Source organism: Magnolia sinica, chromosome 2, assembly GCF_029962835.1.
Source record: "Magnolia sinica isolate HGM2019 chromosome 2, MsV1, whole genome shotgun sequence".
Lineage (NCBI taxonomy): Eukaryota > Viridiplantae > Streptophyta > Magnoliopsida > Magnoliales > Magnoliaceae > Magnolia > Magnolia sinica.
The window spans coordinates 31,468,718-31,493,321 of NC_080574.1; the positions used below are offsets into that span (position 1 = coordinate 31,468,718).

Below are 24,604 nucleotides of genomic sequence, written 5' to 3' on the forward strand. Positions count from 1 at the left end.
CAAACGATCATCATGATGGAATTTCATATGAGCTAGGCCGTTGGAAGCAATGTTGTAAAATTGCGCCTGAAATCTCTTAAGTTCACAAGGTGTGGCCCACCTGAGTTTTGGATGAGGCTAATTTTTATATTTTCCTTCATCCTTGTGAGTCACACCTGATGAACGGGTTTGATGAAAGGAAAACACCATGACGAGCCCACATACAAACCTATGGTTGGCGTTCCATCGCCATTATTCCCTGTGGTGTAGCCCAATTTAGTCACAGATCTGGCCGATTTTATATTCACGGTCAATGACGGAGGAGCACACCTGATGGACGGAGTGGATTTTACGTAGACAACATGATGGGCGCGCAGATCTTTGTTGCTGTATGCTGCGAGTAAAACAGAAGAGGAATCTGGTCCACTAAAATCTAGCCGTTCGTCTTTTTCCCGCCACAACCCGTTGTTGTCACTGTCCCACTACAACTGCCCCTCTTTTTCATTTCTCGAAGTCGACAGCCAAACGAGAGAGAGAAGAGAGATGGCCTCGAAAACCCTAATCGACTTCTTCCAACCCGCTGCAAAGCGATTGAAGTCCTCCCCTTCCTCCGAAACCCTAATCCCCAAAATTTCAATTTCTTGCTGCAAATCTTCTTCGAGCAGCATCGGCATCGACAATGCTGCAGATCCGATTCTCACGGTCGACCAGAAATCCAGGATTGAAATCAACAGATCCCTCGCGATCTCAAAGCGGAACCTCAGGATCTGCACTGATCGAGTTGAGAAATCAAAAGGTATTTCTGGTCAGACATCTCCATTCTTTTTCAGGATTCTTCAACCCTGGAAATGTCGATTGCTGGCATTCTTTTTCTTTCCTGTGTGTTTCAGCTGAAGGAGTGGATTATGTGAGATTGGAAGAGCTTTTGGTGGAGGAGACATGGTTGGGGGCACTTCCTGGAGAGCTCCAGAAGCCCTATGCAAAGAATTTGTGTAAGTTTGTAGAACGGGAGGTATGTGGCAGTGTCCCAATCTATCCGCCACAGTTTCTGATATTCAATGCTCTTAATTCAACCCCGTTTGACAGAGTGAAGGCAGTGATTATTGGTCAGGTATTGTTGCATTGAAACCCCAATGTTCCCAAACTCTTTCTAGATGTTGCTTGGAGAATTATGGTTCTTGTTGTTTCTTTTAATGATGCTTTGTTTTCTTTTTGTCTTTTTTAGGACCCTTATCATGGGCCTGGTCAGGCCATGGGCCTTGCTTTCTCGGTTCCAGCAGGAGTCAAGGTTCCTTCAAGTCTAATAAATATCTTCAAGGAGCTTAAGCAGGATGTGGGCTGTTCAATTCCATCCCATGGAAATCTGGAACAATGGGCGGTACAGGTGGATAATTAGAGCCTGACCGTATTGTTGTTGTGTCATCCGTTGAACTTTAGTGTTTCTTCATTGCCTTTGCATAACTCAGTCTTATCATCCTTGTTAAATTCATCCTGCTACATGGTACAAGCATCAGTTTCAGGATACCGGAATGTGAAAAAAATGGTCATTGTCTCGTTTTGTAACTTTGTATATGTTTGATGTAGCCTAGGTAGTGGGGCCAACAGTCACCTTGGGCACCGCCCTATTCAAACTCTCTCTTTCTGTCTCAAAGCCCCACAAACAACTGAATGGAACGTCTTAGAAGTATGAATAACCCATTTGATGTTTCTGATGTGTTCGATGAAGAAATTCACTCCGATTCTTCAAGTCCTATTAGAACTTTGTTATGACAAGCTTCAACACAACCAACCTGGGCAATGTAGCAACTTGCACATGCTTTAGAAAATGCCAACAAGAGCATTTGGGTGGACATTCTCAACTTTGATGGTAAACTTGATCCCGGATCTTATTATGATTAGGTTGCTTCTTTGGAAACTTTATTTGAGTAGAAAGAACTATCGGAAGAGAGAAAAGCTAAATTTGTTGACAGAACTTAAAGGTCGTCCCTTTGTTTGGTTGCAATAATACCAACTAAATTATGAGTTGAGAGGGAATTGACATATTAATACTCGGGTCGAAACGAAGGTCAAATTGGATGATAATTGCCTTCCTCTCAATTATTCACAAAATTTGTACTAAAAGTTTCACCATCTTCGGCAAAAGAGTGCCACGTTACTGCACTTGCCCCATTATCGCATGAGCTTATGGAGCATGCCAAATTCCAAAGACAAGTGGAAGAGTTGTTAAAGAAAGGCCTTATCCAAGAAAACTAGGTCTAAGAAGAAAGATGGGACTCAGATGTTGTGCGTTGATTGCCAAACTGTCAACAAAGTAACTATAAAATATTGCTTTCCAATTCCTCGACTTGATGATATGTTGAACATGTTACATGGTGCAAAGGTTTTTACAAAAATTGATCTTAAAAGTGGATTCCACCAAATGCAAATACAAACGGGTGACGAATGGAAAACTGCTTTTAAAACTCGAGATAGCCTTTATGAATTGTTTTTCATGCCATTTGATTGTAAAATATACCAAGTACCTTCATGAGGCTCATGAATGAAGTCGAGGCATTTTATTGAAAAATTTATGGTTTATTTTGAAGATATTTTCATATTTAATTCTTTTAATCAAGAGCATACTAATCATATGTGTCAAGTATTACAAGTTTTGCAAAGGGAAGAGCTTTATTTTAATCTAAAGAAGTGTGTTTATGACCAAGAATGTCGTCTTCTTAGGCTATGGTGTCCCATCTCAAGTCCTCAAGGTTGGTGAGGACAAGTTCAAAGCGATCGTGGGGTGGCCAATTTTGAAATCAGTCATGGAAGTGAGAAGCTTCCTCACCTTTTCAAAACTTAAATAACATTATTGTTCTCATGAGACCGATTGCATAAGGGCTAAAGACTTTTGTTTGGACTTGAGAAGGTGAAGAGAGTTTCAACTTAATTTAAAAAAAGCTAATATAATCACCCATGCTCGCCTTGCAAAATTTTAATGAAGTGTTTGGGGGTAGAATGTGACAATCTCATGTAGGTATTGGGCTTGTTTTAAGAGAGTTAAGGACACCCAAGAGCCTTATTTAGTGACAAACTCAACGATGCCAGGAGATGTTGCTCCACATATGACGTTGAGTTTTATGCTATAATCCAAGCCTTATGATTTTGGCGTCACTACTTGACATATAAACGTTTTGTATTATATTCTGATCATGACGCCCTCCACTTTCACAATGCCTGAAGGAAGCTTAATGCAAGGCATACTAAGTGGGTATCCTACTTGTAAGTGTACATCTTTTTTATTCAATAAAAATCCAGTGCCATGAAGGAAGTGGTAGATGCAATTAGTCGGATTTCTTGTCTTCTTAAGATTGTCTCTTGAGGCGATTGGATTTTATTTTCTACCAAAAAATTATAGGGATTTTTTTTTTTGAAGACAGGGTGTCCCCGCCTCTTTTTTGAAGTGAAACTAATCCTTGCCGATACACGCAATCACCTACAACCATGTTTATCGGGTAAAGGCAAGGAGGGGAATCGAACCCTCACCTATAGGGAGCAAACCTATGGTGAAGACCATTCGCCCAAACCTCGTTGGGTAAAAAATTATAGGATTGACCACTATTATGGGGGGAAACAAAAAAGAATGCAAAAATATGCAAAATGACAACTTTAGTATTGTGGAAAGTTATCTCTTCAAATGGAAATGACTTTGCCTTCCTGAAGGATCCTTATATTTCTAAGTCATCGCCGAGCTACAAAGTGGTGGTTTAAGGGGCTATTTTGGTCGAGATAAGGCTATTGTTATCAAGATGTTTCATAACGGTAATGGTAGTCATATGTTCGAGCATGACTTGATGGTAGACAGAGTGCATTTCAACATTAAGGTCATGGGTTTGAGGACATGTTCCATTTAAAAATAAAAGAGGTAACAGTGGTCGTAATGGCCATTGCCATTACTGTTACAATGCAGGCTGTAATGGCCATTTCTTCTTTTTTTTAAAAAAAATCTATTACCGGACCATAATGGGTCAATTTTTATATGACAGGCGTTACGTAACCGTTTTGGTATACCATGGTTGCTATGGTTCATGACTATCACTATTGGCTTTGATTGATTTGCGAGTGATTTGTTAAAAAATACATGACATGTCAAAGAGCTAAGGGTACGTAAAAATATGGCCTATACCAACCCTTGCCCATACCAACTCATCTATGGGAAGGCATTAGTATGGATTTTGTGCTCAGGTTGCCAAGAACATGACGAGGTTATGATTCTATTTTTGTGGTAGTTGATCACCTCTCCAAAATGTCACATTCTATTCCATGTAAGAATGTTACACTGGTGTGTCTCACATTACTCACATTCTATTCCATGTAAGAAAAGGACCATCACTTTTGATCTAGATACATGGTTTGTGAGCCGCATTTGATGAACTTTGTTGAAACACATAGGTACTCAACTCTATATTTCAAGTGCCTATCATCGACAAACCAACGACTAAACCGAAGTTGTCGACCGATCCCTTGGTTATCTACATTGATGTTTGTCAAGTGACCACCCACGGCAATGTGATCTTGTCTTACTTCAAGCGGATTCGCCTACAACAACTGTAAGTGCCAATCTACTCAAAATACTCCATTTGAAGTCCCAAACTATACCTTGGACTAGGTACCCATTCCTTGCCCAGGAAAGAGTTGCATGGAAGTTGAAGAACTTGTTAACAACATCCAAGAGGTCCAAGAATAAGTTCGAGCCAACGTAAAAGGTGTAAGTGATCGGTATAAAGAAGTTGTTGATATTCACTATTGTCACTTGGAGTTCAAAAAATGTGATTTGGTTATGACATATTTACAAAAAAGAGTGATTTTCAATAGGTACTTGTCACAAATTGAAGAACAAGAAGACTGGGCTATGCCGCATCCTTAAGAAGATCGGGCTAAAATGCATGTTAGCTTGAACTACCAAAGGAATGGGTGATGCAGGACAATTAACCACTTGCTCTAAAAGCTCAAATTGATAGAGCATGGCGAATCAATCCCTTTATCTCATAGCCTAGGCCCCACATCCCACGGGTTAGGACCTCGGCCGAACCCCCCCTCGTAGGCCCTACATTACATGGGTATTGCCTCACATGAGCCACCCGTCTCACACGGGCCGCTCACCTCGAGTGTGCCCTTACATCCCACAGGCCACCCCACTCGAGCGGAAGTCGAAGAACTTGTTAACAACATCCAAGAGGTCCAAGAATAAGTTCGAGCCAATTTAAAAGGTGTAAGTGATCGTTATAAAGAAGTTGTTGATATTCACTACCGTCACTTGGAGTTCAAAGAAGGTGATTTGGTTATGATATATTTACAGAAAGAGTGATTATTTCCAATAGGTACTTATCAAAAATTGAAGAACAAGAAGATTGGGCTATGTCTCATCCTTAAGAAGATCAGGCTAAAATGCATGTTACCATGAACTACCAAAGGAATGGGGCTCAGTCCTATCAACATTGCCGACCTTTATCCATATCATGGTAATCCATGATAACTATACCTTAGACTAGGTACCCATTCGTAACCTAGGAAAGAGTTGCATGGAAGTCGAAGAACTTGTTAACAACATCCAAGAGGTCCAAGAATAAGTTCGAGCCAATTTAAAAGGTGTAAGTGATCGGTATAAAGAAGTTGTTGATATTCACTACCGTCACTTGGGGTTCAAAGAAGGTGATTTGGTTATGATATATTTATAGAAAGAGTGATTATTTCCAATAGGTACTTATCACAAATTGAAGAACAAGAAGATCGGGCTATGTCTCATCCTTTAGAAGATCAAGCTAAAATGCATATTAGCATGAACTACCAAAGGAATGCGGCTCAGTCCTACTTTCAACATTGCTGACCTTTATCCATATCATGGTAATCCATGATAACTATACCTTAGACTAGGTACCCATTCGTAACCTAGGAAAGAATTGCATGGTAGTCGAAGAACTTGTTAACAACATCCAAGAGGTCCAAGAATAAGTTTGAGCCAACCTAAAAGGTGTAAGTGATCGGTATAAAGAAGCTATTGATATTCACTACCAACACTTGGAGTTCAAAAAAGGTGATTTGGTTATGCCATATTTACAAAAAGAGTGATTTCCAATAGGTACTCATCACAAATTGAAGAACAAGAAGACTGGGCTATGCTGCATCCTTAAGAAGATTGGGCTAAAATGCATGCTAGCTTGAACTACCAAAGGAATGGGGCTTAGTCTTATTTTCAATATTGTCGACCTTTATCCATATCATGGTAATCTAAATCAATCTCCACCGAGCTTCGAAGATTTGGGTATGCATTCTTTAATTAGCTCATCTGAAATTATTGATATCCTTGACATACAGTCCATGAGTACAAGACGATGTACCTACATTCAATATCTAATCACGTAGAAGAACAAGTCCTGACTCGAAGATATTTGGCTCAATGAAGAAGAACTGCAAACTCTTGACGCAGAGTTGTGGAAAAGGATCTCCCAGCCAAACTCGAGGGCGAGTTCTTTTGATGAGGGAAAGATTGATGCAGCCTAGGGAGTAGGGTCAATGATCACCTTGGGCCCCACTACCATTCAATCTCTCTCTCTCTCTCTCTCTCTCTCTCTCTCTCCTCCTTCTTCTTCTCTCTCATTGTAATGGTCAACTCCAAATCAATACCATGGCAATCCAAATCAATCCCCATCACGCCTCGAATATTGAGCATGCATTCTTCAATTAGTTCATTTGAAATTATTGATATCATTGAGGCATCATTCACTGTATAGAGCATCAAAGTTTGGAGAGTGATAGTGAACACTGAGCATTTGGTTAGACAGGGGATCTCATTCTGGCTTGGTAGAGGGCAATCAAATTCGCTTTTGGATGGATCCTTGGTGTAACGAGCATGTGCTTCAATCTCAGTTTCCAAGGATCGCTCATCTCGCATATGATAGATCTGTCATGGTGGAGTGCTTTTCCGTAGTTGAGGGTTCGATTGTTTGGACTCCTTGTTACCATAATAACTTGCTAGATGGTGAGTTTGACGAGTTCATTGATCTCATGAACCTTCTCAACAGTGTTAGGCCGATGATTAGCGAAGAAGACTTGATGTTTTGGATGCGACACTGGTCGGGGAAGTTTACGGTGAAGTGTTGATTCTTTTGGTATCGGAGACCCCTCAGTCGGGCCCCCACTATCCTTTCCATTTTTGGTTCCATGGCACTCCTCTAAGGGTTGTTGTTTTCGTTTGGCTCCTTGGTAGGGGAAGAGTTCTCGCGGTGGACAACCTATTGAGGAGGTCGTTGTTTATTCCGAATATTTGCCTAATGTGCATGGCAAATGGGGAGTCGATTGATCACCTCTTCATCCATTCCCCCTTCGCACGCTCAATTTGGAACCACTTCTTCAACGACATGCAAATCGATTGGGTTATAGCTAAGTTTGTTAGTGAATTAATATGGGCGTGGCATGGGGAGTTGGCAAATCTGGGAAGGGTAATGGCGTATGCTTCTAATGAGGGTTTGTTGGGCACTTTGGGGAGTGCAGAATGGGTGGTGCTTTAAGAATGAGAATGTGTGTATAGAGGAGGTTGTGAGTAAAGTGATTTAGTGTCTAGTTGGGCGGTTTATGTAAAGGTCACCGTTGGCAGCTACCTTTCTTGATATTTTTGGTTGGGGGCTGTATTCTTTGTCCACTTTTGTGGCTTTTCAATAAAGTTGTTCTCTCCCAGAAAAAAATAAAATTGACATGGTCCGTGAGTACAAGACGAGGTATCTACATTCAATATCTTGTTCAGTGAAAGAACAAAGTCCGACTTGAAGATACTTGAATCAATGAAGAGGAACTGCGGAATCTTGATGAAGAGTTGTGGAAGAGGATCTCCAAGCCGAACTCAAGGACAAGTTCTTTTGGTGGGAGAGAGATTGATGCAGCCTAGGGAGTAGGGCCAATGGTCACCTTGGACCCCACCTCCAATCTCCCCTCCCCCCCCCCCCCCCCCCCCCCGGTAATGGTCAAATCCAAATCAATACCATGGTGTATTTGGGTGAGTTAGTCCCCAAGAGATCTATTGTGTGTTGCTACCACCATTTTCAATAAGCAGTCATCTCTCTCTCTCTCTCTCTCCCTCTCCTGCTGCTGCTGCTGCTGCTGCTGACATTCAAGATGATACTAATTTTGATAACATCTGAAGGTATTTTATCGTATCAGGACTGTATTGCAATAAATTCCATACAGCCAGATGATACCTTCAAATGATATTTTGAACCTTGCATTGAACAGCTTTGTACTGATGGCAATTTGTTTAGGTGTCTCACAATGTGCGACGAATTGGGGCTTTAGGGTAACTGAAAAGTGGGGGCATTTATTTAATTTGCACCAATTAATTGAAAACATGCATTGAAGAGGTGTGGATTCTTTGAGTAGATAAATGAAGAGGATGTCAGGACAGTCGTGTTTAAAGTCTACTGATTTCACCAGAGCTATGGAAAAGAAGCATTATATCTAGAATATTGAATTATAAAAAGTATTAACAGAATAAAAACATAAACTCATGAGTATTATGGGTGGAGTGTTTAATATCTATATGCTTGTTTTTCAGCGGTTTGGCTTTACGGACTGTACTGTCTGATTGGGGAAGCATTGTATTGAAGGTGCTTTTGAGGGTTCATATGTTTGGTCGAATGGATGCGCTTCACCTAATCTCAGGCATGGTGACATCTGGCTAAATTGGCTCTGACTTGAAGTTTTCCTGCTGGCTGCCACAAAATGCAGGACATTTGCATCGATTCTGCTTTCAGATGCACTTCTGGCTGTAACTCAACAGATGCTATCAAAATGTGATCTGGGATACATGAGTGATTCAATTCTCCACAAAACAACATTTGAGGAGATCAATGCAATGCTATTCAGAGGGGATGAAAGGTTTGCTGCCAATAGTTGGGCCATGAGGGGTTTCTCATAACTGTTTCTTGTTTATCGATAAATAACCTAAGTACACTTGAATCATCATTGTTTCATTTGATCCATCAACTTAACCACCTGGAGACTACGGGTTGGAAAATGTACTCTGCAAGTAAAACTACTGTTAAGTTAATTAATCAGAGCAAGTGATGGTCAAGACTCCTGAACTTGGAAAACATTAGGCTTTCACACGTGTACTTCTAATGGGTTATTTGTTAATTCATGAATTGCATATTTATTTATTTACACATGTTATAGAAATTATATTGCAATTGCAACTCTTCAGTGGGACAGTGTATATAATCCATATATGTTAATTCTCTAGATACTAAGAAAAGAAAGTTCTACTTTCCTTGGCCTTATTTTGGCTTTGACAATTTCTTTTTTAAATGTCACTTCACTGGTTCAAACCATAAATTTCAAACTACGTTAAGTTCATGCGTAACTGGTTTAGAGAAGGACATTGTTGTCGGTGTTGTGCAGCATGGGCTGTCTCAATGAGTTTTTCCTTCTTCTTCTTCTTCTTCTTCTTTTTTTCCTTTTTTTTTTTCCTCATAGTAACTTGAGAAGAAAGCTCATTGGGCGTATTAGTTGAAGGATAAAGTCATTTGATCTTGTTATCATTTCGAGACCATCTGGTATGAAGCAATATGTCAGAATCAAAATGAAGCAGTGCTGGTCAATGCTACTGTCTCTGAGAAAGTAATGCTTATCCACCCCCCCTATATTAATTTGAGAACAAAATTTTCATTGAAGTTTAAAAGCATTTGATCTTGTTATCATTTCAAGACAATCTGAGATGAGGCAATATGGATGAAGCAAAATGAAGAAGTGTTGCTCAATGCTAGTGTCTTTTGGTGAACTTGCTTGTACTAAACAACTATGTTTTGTCTAGATTGTTTATTCATCACTCCGATACTATTATCTATATTGGAGATGAGGCACATTATACTGATAAATTTTGCCACATATGGAACAGTGATGCGGGACATAAAATTCAAGTATGATGTGCAAGATTTTCAGGCTTTAGATCACACTAGTTCAGAAACAGTTGCACAAAATTCCACATCCCACACAAAAGTTCAAGCACTCAATCATGGGGAATCATATGCGGATCCAGGCCTACACATGCTAAGGCTGGATCAATTAAAATTATAGAACAAACAAGAATCAAAGGAGGGTAAATTCATCCACACATGCACATAAATAATTCCCCAATCTAAGGGATTCAGAAATTTCAATTCGGGGAACCCTAAGGTTGAAGAAAGGGCATAAAATTGGGGATTTAAGTAATTTAGGGTTAGGTTTAAGGATTTTGGGTGAAAGAGGAGAGAAAGAGAGGAGAGAGACGAACCAGAGAAGTGCCACACGTGTGGACAACAGCAATGGCCCAGACACACGTGCGTGTGATCTCGGCCGCATGTGTGTGGGGCCCACTATTCAGAAAAAGGCCACCTTGGCCCTGGTTGGCCAGGGATGGACTCCAAAACTCCCAAATCTCAACTCGATCCGATGCACGATTTGTACGTGGTGCTCCGCCGAATTTTCAGCCATCCTGCAGGGTCAGATTATGGAAATCTGTTGTAGAGAGAAAAACGCCTGCAAATATTGATGGATTTGCAGATGGAATGCTTGTAGGAGAAGAGAAATATGGATGGAAGAAGGTAGAGGCGAATCGGGATAGGTGTGGCTTCGCACCACAGTAGTCAGCCCTTCGAGGAAGGGAGAGTTTCGCATCCAATTGAATATACACAACTCAGAAATTTAGAGGAGCAGAAAAACATAGCAATTTTATTAATCTTTATTGAATTAAAAAGACTACAAATGGTACTTATTTATAATAAAACCCTATACTCCAAAACTCGCGCCATGTGCGCAATCTATTACTCGGCGACGAAGTAATAAAAAATAACAACTAATCAAAGCAATCTAAACCATCCATGATACTCCTAATAACAATAATAAGAAAAACCCAAAGTACTAAATTAGTTGGAATAGTGGGCCACAATCATGAGAACCCATGGTGGGATTCACATAACTATCGGGTCCACTCCAACGAACGAAAACGCAGCCCTCTAACTAGGAGGCCTTCCCTGGACGTCATCATCAATCTAGATCGATAGTGGGGCCCTCCTCCTCCTTGCGTTCGTGCGTAGGGGGGCGTGCATGTGCGCTAGATGTCCCCATTAAACAGTTAGTCTTGAATTCATAACTTTAGCGCTTCATATTGTAACAACCTAAAATACATTGTTATTATAACATGTTCATGTTGCCTTCTCAGTTACTTGCCTTTTGGATGCAAGTTTGGAGCGAGTTTCGAATATTGGTATTAGAGGGCGTATTGTCATTATAACATGTTCATGTTGCCTTCTCAGTTACTCGCCTTTTGGATGCAAGTTTGGAGCAAGTTTCAAATATTGGTATTAGAGGGCGTATTGGCCAATCTGAAAAATGATACAATACATGTGTACCAGACCTGTATCATACTGTATCAAGGTGATTTTTGGAAGTCCCTGTATATTGGAGACAAGCGTGCATTACCTTAAGGGGTCATCTGGGAGCATGAATCGGTGGTAATTGGTGCGTTTGGAAGGAATGTATTTTATGTGAATTGGAATCCAATCGCATCAAATACACCAAAAGACACTTCTTTGAAATCACAACAAAACCATGTGATTCCATTTCACATAGATTTTGATTACCACCAATTCGCAAGTCACAGTCATCACACTCACTCTCTTCCAAATACAGGCAGCTAATCATAATTTGGTGATTCCAATTACCGAGTTGTTAGATTCCAGTGGATTCTAATTACAAGATATTAAACACAACTGGTGATTCCAATTCACATGGATTATATGGTATTTTCAATGCATATCAAATACAAGCTGCTAAATGACCCATAATGGACCTTGTCCGTGGTGTGCCGTGACGGCCGTAAAGACCGTTAAGTAAATGTATCGGTGGCAACCGTTACACATTATGGGGCTTACGACCGTTATGGAAAAAAATGACCCGTAACAGCCCGTTATGTCTGCCCCCCGTAAAGGCCGTAACGGTCCAATACATGGCTGATACAGGTTTTTCAATTTTTTTTTCAATTAAAAAAGAGACCGTAATGGCCATCGATATTGTAAAGGTAACAATAGTGACCATTATGACTACTATTACCGTTACGGAGTACCTTGATCTTGTCCTCTCTCTCTTCTTCTTCTTCCTCTTTTTTTTTTTTTTAAAAAAAAAAAAATAATAAAAGTTTAATGTTACCTATAAGAAAAGGTTATAAATTATAAAATAAAAAAATAAAATAAATAAAATAAAAAACTCTTTGGCAAGAATGTTATCTATTGGAAAAATGTGTTTTTTGGTCGTTGACCACTAAATTTGGTGTTAAACATTTGGAAATTAGATATTCTTTAGTCGATTGTAATTCCTACTATGATGGGTTTTATAACATATTTTACCGAACAACAAAGGAATCACCAAATGTTTAGAATTATAATATCTATAGTTAGAATCACAAATATTGTGAGCCTAGTATAATGAACAACATCCATCTATAACTTGTTATATTTATGTTAATCCCAACTTAATCAAATGCCACAAACCACACTTGAGAGTGTCTGCATCAATAGCTCGGGTGATGCTTCTTTCAAAGTGTCTGAATCTGTAGCTTTAATGATGCTCGTTTCAGCGTATTTGCATTTGTAGCCGTTGCATAGAGAATATCTTTAGCTGTATATCAACAAGAACTTAGCGGTTGGGTTTTAACATTTTGAAACTATTGGGCATCATAGCATCTTATATAGTTATTGAGCATCAGGTGTCTTGTTTAGCTGAAAGGCATCATGGACTTGTCCAAAGAGAGTGGCTTTAGATAGCTATGTAGCCAACCAAGCGTCAGGTGGCCAATGTAGCTGGGTGTCAGGATAATGGTGTAGAGTGTGTTCATATCCTTGTAACTGCTTGAAGTGTAGATAGTAGTTATCCACAAGACATGCTGGTCCTGTGTAGTTAAGAGGCACGGAGGTTCTTGGATGTTTACCTTGTCAAACGGTTTCTTACAATGCTGTTGCATTTGGGACTTTTGGGTTCCATCAATGCTGTGGGTCTTATATGACAGAGGAACAGTAACATCTGGTGTTGTATGGCATGGAGCCACCTGTGTTAGCTTGAGTTTGACACAGTCTGAGTGAGAGGTGTAGAGTGTCATTGAAGGTGATGAAGTATGTCTCTCTAGGAGAAGCATTTCAAAAGATCAGGAGAGGACTGATCCTCCATCCTTTGTAGATGCAGCTATAGGCAAAGGCATGAGAGTTTTGTCTTAGAGTCCTAAGGAGAAAGGTATGAGACCACATCCATTTGGAGCAGAGCGAATTAGCACATAGCACTATTGAGCTGGTATACAAGTATTCCGTGTGGGGATTCTGGAGATTATAGAAGAGTTGGCATGACCCAGCCTTGACCTGGCATGAACCACAATTCCTTGACATTCAGGAGGCAAAATACAATAAACGTGCAGCTAACTGGGTATCTTAGGCAATCGACACGAAACCAGACTGTTGGCATCTCAGACAGTTGGCGTGGAGCACTGCTGGGGTTTCAGAGAGTTGGCATGGAGCCACTGGGAACTTCTGGAACAATCGGCACGAAGCCTCTGTTGGGGTCCCAGATAGTTGGCAAGTAGTCATTTGCTGAGCTCAGATTGGAGTTGGCATGGAGCCATTCAGTTGAGGGAATGAGTGTTGAACATGAGGATTGAAAGCGTTGGCGTAACCACTCTATCAATATTATGCGAGATGGGAGGCCATCTCACACCACCCTCCCTTGAGAGGAGGAGCCTCCCAGGAATGGCCTCAGGAAGATGAGGATCAATCATTCCATCAGCCAACCAACCCACTCCTTCAATGAGCACCCATGGGGGTATTTAATATCCTTCGGGGATCTTGGATTCTCTCCAAAAGGTTGTTAGGCAGATTTTTCTGCCAAAGAAGCCATTCGGTGGCTATTTCCCATGTTAATAACGGTTTTGGACTAGTGTGGTTCTCGTTAGACAATCTGGAGTGGAGTTTCCGTCGCACGCTAGGCGAGTCAGTTTCACACTAGGTCTAGCAGTCAGCTGGGGATGGACTTTTGCAGGGCAGAATCATTTCGCGCCACCTTGTGGCAGTTTCCACTTGGTGGAAAGTGGACTCTGGACCTCCTTGTAGACTGCTTAGAACTCGTCTTGCGCCGACTCTTGAGGGAGTGCGAGATGGGAAGGTGGCCACGTGCAGGGGATGAGAGTAAGGTTTCCCAATGACTAATCTGTGTGAACTGGACTTAGTCTTTTTGCTGAAGACAGAAGATTGTTCCACACAAGCTCTTGACTGTCAGCGCGAGATGAGCGATGACGGTTCCATGCCAGCTCTTAGCTGTTGGCCCGATATGTGAAGTAGCAGTTCTGGTTATCTCTGTGTTGTGCAGAATACAGTTTCACGCCAACCATGGGTTGTGCAAAACTCTTTCCCTGCTGACTCTTGGTCAGCGTAAAATGACACTTGGACATTTTTCCAGTGTCAACAATATGCTACTGAAAATCTGCAACTTATCTGTTTAATATGCACGTTTCTAATTGATATACTGTTATTGTAAACATGATTATCAGATGACTAATTCATGAATCACATTCATATCCATGAGCACACATATCAGATTCTTTGAATCACGGTCAGATCTTGTGTCTTATTCTCCAAAATAGGCCTAGATCTATTAACAAATTAGTTTCTAACTTTCCTCTAAGCTCGGTATATCGAAACAGGCGAAAAGAGATGAAAAACAGGACTTTCCGCCCATCTCAGCTATATCATTTAATTCAGGAGCTGATCGGGATCGATGCAGCCCATATTGACCAATACATGTGCCAGCACACCTGGGCTACAAATAAATTCCCATCCCACATCTCAGTGCAGGTTAAGATGGTCCTGATAGGGCTGTATAAGCTGATAAGATACTGATATTCACAAGTCACAACCTTGTTCTGGTGGCAATATGCTCATACGTTCATGTTCATCTTGGAAAATTGATTTGATTGACATTTATTTATTTCTGACCCACACTACAACTCCAACTGATGTTTGATGCATCAAAAAAGAGAAAGAAAAGAAGAAGGAAAAGGACTGATTTTCGAGGTAATAGTATGTCAGTTGAGGAGCAGACGAGAGCCTGGGACAAAATATAACATGTCAAGACTCAAGACGACTACTGATATCCTAAAATGTGGATCCATGCATTGAAATCCATTGCCTAGTTTTCTTGCTTGCAGCTCTTATCAGTCTTCTTTACTAGTTTGTGTTCTGCTATATCAACTCCATTTGCATGGTATGTACTTTGTTTAGATTTTAAGCCTTTTGTACAGGTTTAAAGCTAGTTGCTCCAGTAACAATTGTCTGGACATAAGGAAATTATGATTGCTTTGGGACCTTTCAGATTGTCAATTTTCATTGTAAAGGTGATTGTCTTTCATGATATTTTATTGCAGGGTGTTCTTCTGCTCAATACCGTACTTACTGGTATGCAACTCTCTTTCCACATCCAGATGACTTGGGAACTATGCTGTTCTATTATTCCACGTACACACACCATGTACACGCACACACACGCACACACAAGTTCACTATACCAATAAATAGCCAATGTTAAGATCAGCTCCATATTTATTCTCTGAAAAATTCCTAATTTATTTGGCATTTATTGTGGAGACAGTCTCAAGTCCAGCCAGTTGGATCATAAATTACTGCCAATCCAGTGGATAACTTCCAGCTTATCATGTGCATGTGACATCTAACCCTTATAATAGGTTGGCCTGATGCAGGACATGAAAATTAACTATGATATGCAAGATCTCAGGCTTTAGATCAAACTAATTCAGAAATATTCACATAAAATTTCCACATCCTACGGAAAAGTTCAAACATTCAAGCAAGGAGAATTTGTACGGGTCCAGGCCTACACATGTTAGGGCTGGATTAATAAAAATTATGAGTCAAACAATACTCAAAGGGAAGTAAAACTCATCCACACATGCACAACAATTAGTCCCTAATCAAAGGGAGTCACCTGTTTCAGTTCAGAGAACCCTAGGATTAGAAAATGGGCAAATAAATTGAAAGTAATGCAGGATTGGGGTTAAGGAAAATAGGTATGAGAGGAGTGAAATAGGCAGGAAATCTGAACCTGGAGACAATCCCCACGCGCAGATAGCGGGCAAGGCCTGTCGCACGTGCGAGGGGGCGCCGAATGCGAAAAGCACCTCCTTGGCTCTGGTTGGCCAGGGGAGGGCTTCAAAACTCCCGAGTTTCATGTCGATTGGATGCGCGGTCTATGCGTGGTGCTCCATCGAAGTTTCAGCCCTCCTGCAGGGTCAGATTCTGAAAATCGGCTGTAGAAAGAAGAACTACTGCAAAAACTGACGGATTCGAAGCTAGGATGGGTGTAGAAGGTGAGAAGTATGAATGATAGAGGGTAGGGGCGGATCGGGATAGATGTGGTTTCGCACCACGGTAGTTAGCCATTCGATGAAGGGAGGACTTTGCACCCAATTGGATTTTCTACAACTCAGGAACTCAGAGGAGTAGAAAAAGAAAATGCAGGATTTTTTTTATTAAACTTCAATTAATCAAAAAGCTACAAGGGGTGCTTATTTATAAGAAAACCCTATACCTCAAAACTCGTGCCATATGCGCAACCTATTACTTGGCGATGAAGTAAACAAAAATAAAAACTAATCAAAGAAATCTAAACCATCCATGATATTCTAAATAACAGGAATAAACAAAACCTAAAATATGAGATTAATCAGACTAATGGGCCATGATCATGAGATCCCATGATGGGCTTTACTTGACTCTCGGGCCCACTCCAACAAACCAAAACTCCGTCTTCTAACTAGGAGGCCCTCCCTGGACGTCGTCATCGATCCAGATCGACGGTGGGGCTCTCTTCCTCCTTGCGTACATGCATAGGTGGGCGGCGTGCGTGTGCGCGTGATGTCCCCATCATGGCCTCATCTGTTTTTTTTTCTTTTTTCTTTTTTCTTTAGGTTTGCCCCGTCATGAGGATGCCTTGTGAAAAAATCAGCCCAATCCACTCATAAGGTGGGCCGCACCATAGAAAACAATGTCTAGCCATTGATAATTTAAAAAATACTAGTTAATTTAAAAGTACAAGTATGGTCCACTTGATGGGTGGATGTGGCTGATTTTTGCAAAAGGTGATCCTCATGATGGGTTCAACCTACTGGATGGGTAGGATGTCGGACAGACATCATGGGTTTGAAGTTGTCCTCTGGGCGGATGGTAACTTCTGGTCCAACTGGTTGGACTCAAGACTACTCTTTATTGAGAGTCTTAGTTCTTTCAAACAACAAAAGGTGATTTGTATTGTCAATGCTGGAATTTATTTAATCTGGTGTAGCCATGTGGGCACCTAGGATTTGTAGAGCATGTAAATCATTCAGAGGAATGCTAATATGCAGGTTGCATCACAAAAGTTCTATTCAGCTCCTAATGGTTTGCATGGCTGACTTGTGTGGTAATCAGGACTGTTTATTTGGTGGGCCACCACATGGATGGGTGATTTCTTAAAAGCAACGGATTGGACTGTAGTGGCCATCCGATTGTTGCCCTGCAAAGTTTATCTCAAATCAGAGCAATGGTTGACATGCAAACAGCAAAGCTCACAACTGGATGGTCAGGGTTGTCCAATCACTCTGATTTGGCATGCGGCCTATCCATCAGCTGGTGTTCCAGATCAGCAGTCCAAGTCACCACACATGTTTGCCACATTTACCATGAGAGCAAGCTGCATAGTATTTCCATGACCTGAGCTGCATATCGCATTCTTGTCATTTTACCTGTCATTTCAAGCAAGCCAAGATGTAGTTCAGGATATTATTTTTTTTTGCTTTTCATTTACTATTCTTGTTTTTGGCCATCAACATGGTCTCATTGTGGTGAGCATAAGGCAAGCAGGAATGGAATATACGACACAAAAGGTGGCATTTTCTCTGCATAGATGCATGCACATGAATGGGATGATTGTTCCATTTGGATTGCTAGGTAGATGGATTTTTTTTAGTTGGGGCAAAAAAATCATCACTGTTTTTTCTGTACCCTCACACTAATATGATGTAACCTAATAAATCAAGTCATTAGTTGATGTATGCGATGTATGCACCTGAATGGGATGACTGTGCCATTTGGATTGCTAAGTAGTTGGATATTTTTGGCGAAAAATCATCACTGCCTTTTTCTGTACCCTCACCTAATAAATCAAGTCATTAGTTGATGGTGTGGGTCGAGAATGCCTCCAAGGAAGGTTAATTAAAGTTCCTATCCAGGTCCTATAGCATGTTTTCCATGTTAACTACTCGTGTCTGTGCAGCAGTTGCTAGTCTCTGATGGTTGTGACACTTGGATCTATGATCAGTATTGTTAACAGCCACTGAGATTAGCTGGTATCATCTAGTAATGTAAATGAAGAAACACTTGTTTTTCATTTGTATCGGATAAATAAAGTGTGTTTAGGAAAGACATTCTAATGACTTTATTCCAGGATATTTTTGTACTACAGTTTCAGCTTGTCGATACCTTTCTCTTTTCCTAAAAATAAACCATAGTTTCTCTACAACATTTTCCTTTTTTATTTTTCCAGTGAGAAATCATCAAGCTAATTCCCATGCAAAAAAGGGGTGGGAGCTGTTTACGGATTCTGTTATCAGAACAATTTCACAGAAGAAAACTGGAGTCATATTTCTCCTATGGGGCAATTCTGCCCAAGAGAAGTCAAGGTAAATTCCATGGGATAAGCTCAGTAGCATTCAGTGAAAATGAGGCCAGTGACTTAAAAAATGACTATGATATTTCGATCGTGGTTTAAAGTTTTGAAAAAAAAAAAAAAGTCTACTTCGTTTGGCCAGGTCAACCATCCATTAGGTTGGCCCCACATAAAGATCACTTTGGGCACAATACAGGCTGATCCAGTCATCAGTACTTTGAACCAGATTGGCAGTTGTCCATTACTTTATTTGGTGTAGACCACATGATGAGTGGACGAGCCTGATTTTTGTATTGAGCATGCTTCATGGTGGGGGGCCAAACCTTTTGGACAAGTAGGAATGCTGTACACACTTGACATGTTGACATTTATGCTCTAGGTGAATGCTAAGTTATTTTCCAACTAATCGTGTGTGAGGCTGCCTGTTTATATTATCATATTTTAAAATTTAAATATTACTGAAGCTTAGCATTCAAATCCCCAAAACTCAACATAGTTACTTGACTCAACGAACCTTTTGTAATGCAGGGCAATTAACCACTTGCTCTAAAAGCTCGAACTGTTAGAGTGTGACGAATTAATCCCTTTATCTCATAGCCCAGGCCCCACATCTCATGGGTTTAGGACCTCGGCCGAACCCCCTTCGTGGGCCCCAAATCACATGGGCCGCCCGCCCCGAGTATGTCCCCGCATCCCACGAGCTACCCCACTCGAGCCCGGTGTGAAATGCGCATTAATTACTCCTGGTGAGGAGTCTCGAACACAAGACCTCCCCCATGGGCCCCAAATCACATGGGTCACCCACCCCGAGTGTCCCCCTACATCCCACAAGCGATCCCACGCAAGCCCAGTGTGAAAATGCCCCTGCATTATTTCGAGTTGAGAGGGTTCTAGGGTTTTTAAACGTATTAATCCCTTGGGACTAAAAATCTAAGATTCAATAAATTTTGGAATGGGAGAATGATATCCATGATTTTTTCCTCCATTTCTACAAAGAGTGCTGTTTTACTACTATTAGCTTCTATCCCAATGCTCTTTCTTCCCATTAATTCATTATAATTCTGCTAAACTTTCTGAAACCTCTGTAACTATATGGACATTAAGTCCCAAGGTTCGTTATTATCAATTTATTGCAATCAGGCATCTAGAGAAACGGGCATTGTGCACGAGTTTCTTTAAAGGAAATTTTACAACAACAACAAAAAAGCTACCTAATTAACATGAAGTTTACATTCAGGTACCTTTTTTCATAAAGTTTTTCTATAAGCTACCTCATTAATTTAAGTAATTATCAATAGAGTACCTTCCGTTAGATTTCTTAATGGCAGCTTGGTTCGGCCGTGCAAGGAAAGGGGAGGTGGCTATGGTGGGGCCCACTGTGATGTTTATGTGAAATCCACCCCAACCACCAGGTGTGAGTGACGCCCCCTGTTAGGCTCAGGGCCTAAAACTCAGCTCTATCCATGGTTTGGGTGGACCACACAATTGGAAACAGTGTACAGGGTAATGCTCAACCTGCAAAATGTTTCCCTTGGTGTGGCCCACCTGAATCACGGATGTGCCTGATGTTTGAAAAAGGTAATTGAATGTAAATTCTATATTAAGTAGGTATTTTTTTGTAAAATTCCTTTTAAATCTCTCCATGCTTCCAAGCTTAACTGTTCAACCCACTGAGAAACCTTTTCTTATGCAGATTGATTGATGAGTCAAAGCACCACATTCTCAAAGCTGCACATCCTTCCGGTTTATCGGCAAACAGAGGTTTCTTCGGATGCAGGTTAATTTTCATCCATGATCACCCTAAGCATTGATCTACACTTTCAGTTGATAAGGCCTAATGTTATTGGAAAATACTTGAAGTTTCGGAAACTGTAGATCATGAAGAGTTATTTTGATGCTTCGTACACAAAGTTGTCCATTTGGTGTAGTTCTACTTCGAATTAAGCTGCACAAATAGTGGTACCCACTGTAGGTGGGCATAGCCCCAAAATCATGTTGAATTTTCTATCCCAACATCTGCTTAATGCACATTTGTCGGTTTAGTTTGGACCATTGACCATTCTATTTTAACCATTAATCAGGTGTCCATTAATCATCCAGTTGGGATCACATGTTCAATGTTAGTTTTAGATTATGACCCATCTACTGTGGACCAATGATTTGGACGGTCTAATTTGAGGTACATCTATGCCTTGTCTGCAATTCAGTTTGCATATGTATGGAGCATCACGCTTCGCTTGACTACCAAAGTTTTCTTATAAATGCCTTTTGCAAAGGACTGATTTCTCGTAGAGATTTGCATAGTTATTCAAGGCGACACTATGCCGCTGGTGTCTTGCAAAATACCCAAGCATAGTGACAAATCTCGTTCTTGGCAATTTCTCAAGAGATTTTTAAATTTTGAGGGTTTTCTCACGATATTATTGGTTGTCTTGCTGAGGGCCTGTTTGCCATTGCTTCGAGCAACTGCAGAATTGATTCTTAGGAAACAATTCCAGAAAATTGTTTTCTGAGAATTGCTTATGTGAAAAGCTTCATGTTTGGCAACATGCATAAGAAAAACAATTTCCCCACGAAGATTTCAATAGTGAGCATAGAATCTGTAGTGTTTCCTGTGGTGTGGCCCACTTGATTCTTAGATCTATTGCATTGTTGGAATCATACCCTAACATGATACGGCCAGACGAATGGACAGAGTGGATGTTGCACGGTCATCATGGGGTTATAGGAAAGTGGCATTTGTCCGTCTTCTCCAGCGATGAGATTTGTTAAGCCCACAGAGGTGTGCAATACAACTCATCTACACACCACATGTTTGCCATCATGGCATGTAATTTCGAGTTCTAATAAATCCTTTAGAAAGGCACCATCTGGCCCAAGAATTAGGTTGATCCACTGGTTGTGAGCCAAAGTTTGCAAAACAAATGTACAGGTCTAAAACACTTGGCTGAAGTTTTCTAACCCATCTACCTGTTTCCAAATTAGGGCCCACCTTTTGAGAGGACTAGATTCCTTTTAGGGGGTGTTTGGCGCATGGTATTAGGAAGGATTAGGTGGGATGGGATTCAAAAAATGTATTTATTACATATGGCAGGGATTGTCCCTTGTTACCATGGGATAAGCCGAATTCCATGTATGTTTGTGATACAGTGGGTTTCACTCTTTGGTTTGCCGTACATTGAATGGATATACCCACCATCATTTGAAACTATTGAGAATAACATATATGTTATATCCAAACCGTTCATCTGTTTTGTAACCTCATTTTATGGCATGGGCCGAAAAATGAGGCAAATCCAAAACTTATGTGGCCCCAAAGAAGTTTTCAACGGTAGGTGTTCAATCCCCGCTGCTTTCTGTGGTGGGGTCCTCTTGAGCTTTAGATCTACCTGATTTTTTGGCCCATGCTCTAAACTGATCTCGAAAAATGGGTGGACGGTGTGGATATAGCCCACACATCATGGTGGGACCTACACAACTTGCTAACATTGAGTGGAATTGGCTAGGGACCAAATGCAATTCCATCTAATCTAATTCCAAGCTTTTCCATTCTTCCCAAACATTGAGTGGAATTGGCACGGGACCAAATGCAATTCCATCCCACCTAATCCCATCTAATATACCATGCGCCAAATGCCCCCTTAGGGAAAACATGGTGGGACCAAGCGGTGGATGGATTTGATCTTGGACCCATGTGCCGTGATGACACGTGTTTGGAGGCACATGGATCTACACTGGTGTGCAATTAACAATCCTTCCAACAAGAGAGATCTTCAACTTTATGATTCTTTTCGCAAGCTTGTAAAAAGCAGAAACAGCTGTAGGAAATTGGGGGCTAGGTGCTGTAGAAAAAGCACAAATTTGGAATTTTTTTTTCTAAAAAGTGGTTAATCAAACTCACTTAAAGCCTTAAAAAGTGATTTTCAGAATCAAAATACCAAAAAAAAAAAAAAAACACCTTTTTAGCAAAGCCAAATAGGCCCTGAAAATGTTTGTGTAATGATTATTGAAAGTTTAAAATTTGTGTTAATATTGCGATAATTTTGTGATAAATTCATGGAAAATTAAAAGTGGCTGGGATTTTGAAAATCTCATGATATTAATGCGAACAATATCATTTGATTAATATTTCATGAACATATCATGAGATATTCAAAATCTCTATGATAATGTTTTTGTGATCTATCTTTTGCTTTTGATTTTTCAAATATCACAAGATTTTCAAAATCTCATGAATCAAAATCTTATGGATCACGATGTAATCTTTAGCTGTTGATACTCATCAACCATGACATGACCTTTTGCAACCGGCACTGTTGAAACAGGCATTTTTCTAAGACAAACCATATCTTGAAGGGAATGGGAATTCTGCCAATAGATTGGCAACTCTAATCTTATCAGGCGCGCTTCGACCTTTTTACTGCATTTTGGATCAGAACCCTTCTCGTGAGAGGTCCCTTGGGTAAGGCTCTACTAAGGCAGATTCATCAGCTGGTAATTTGGAATACCTCAATTATTATGTAAATGCGGTTAGGTTATTATGTAAGTGTACCTATCATAGTAATTACCATCCAATGCTGGTTTTGGTTATTTTCTGTATCATTGGCCCAGTGTCGTTTGCTTGCCCTAATTACAGGATAGCTAATGTAGTTGTTTCCCAACCTTGGGTATGTGGAACCGTTGCTTTCAGTGGCGAAAACGGGAAGAGTTCTGCCATAACGCAGCATGCATCTTGGTTCTATACATGTTTCTGCTCTTCTTCTTCTTTTTAAGTTATTTGTCTTTATGGTGTCCTTTTCTAAATTATCAACAGGCTGCAACTGTGGAGAGTACTTTTTAGTATCATAGAGGTTAGCTGCCCCCCTGCACATACCCTCTCCCCACATCTTTTACATGCAGCACACACACCAACCTGGCTTCTTCTCTTCTTTTTTTTGGTTGGACCTCTGGCCGGTGCATAGGTTGTCTCTCACAGTGGAGACTGCCATATGAAGAATTATGTGTGTACTGCTCCTTGCTATTTTGAGCAGCCAATTACCTGAGTATGAACTCCAATGGGCCGTGTTTCATGCGCAACTGCTGAGGTGTGTGTAATGGTGGAACTGGGAGTTGGACTCTGTTGATATCTGTTGGGCTGTTGATTGTAAAACTTTTGCTCGTTTACATTTCCAACCCTCAAAATTGCTGGGGGATGCTAATATGATGATGATATCAGTGAGTACTGAAATGTTGCTGTATCTCCCATTCAACCATGCTTATTGCGTGTCCATTGGGTGATTTTATTGTTGTATCGAGATGAAAAGGTAAGAGTTCCTATAGTTTCCTACCATTGTAATGTTATTTTATTTTATTTTCGTGGTTTGCCAGAGAGGTCTAGGATTAGATCCTAGACATGAGGCTCTCCAATATCTCCAGTATGCCCGTGGTTCCTTTTTTCTGTTTTTTTGGGTGATCAATTCCATTCGTTTGATAAGCTGCTGTTAGTGGGCAGAACACAAAAATGGAGGTGATTGGAGGATCTTAACCATCCAACTGCACAATTTTTGCCTGCTAAACCACTGCCCGTTTTTCAAACTTTTTCTTAATTATCATTTTGAGGCTGTTAAGTTGTGGATAAGCAATCTTCATCGTTGTGTTCCTTTTATGTCCTTGCATGAGTTGGTCCACCTGATTGGCCGTTCCAATGCCTTAAACATGTTCCAATAGCTTTAAAGTGTACCAGGTGTATAGTGAGATGCAGGAGATGAGGGATTTGTGTGTGTGTGTGTGTGTGTGTGTGTGTGTGTTTCGCTTAGTAGTTAGGAAGTGGAAGGAATTGGATGGCACCTTGTATTTGGGTGTATTCGGATGTAATTGGGTGTAAATG

The 24,604-nt window shown here is 40.6% G+C and overlaps 1 protein-coding gene across 1 annotated transcript; it reads left to right on the top strand.

The window, feature by feature from the left end:
- The first annotated feature begins 456 nt into the window (after positions 1-456).
- LOC131236886 (uracil-DNA glycosylase, mitochondrial) lies at positions 457-23,477 on the top strand. Its single transcript, XM_058234404.1, has 7 exons — positions 457-775; positions 870-1,090; positions 1,205-1,363; positions 15,443-15,473; positions 18,616-18,751; positions 20,432-20,515; positions 23,064-23,477. The coding sequence occupies exons 1-7, from the start codon at positions 523-525 to the stop codon at positions 23,128-23,130; spliced, it is 951 nt and encodes a 316-aa protein (XP_058090387.1). The 5' UTR covers positions 457-522; the 3' UTR covers positions 23,131-23,477.
- The last annotated feature ends 1,127 nt before the right edge of the window (positions 23,478-24,604 follow it).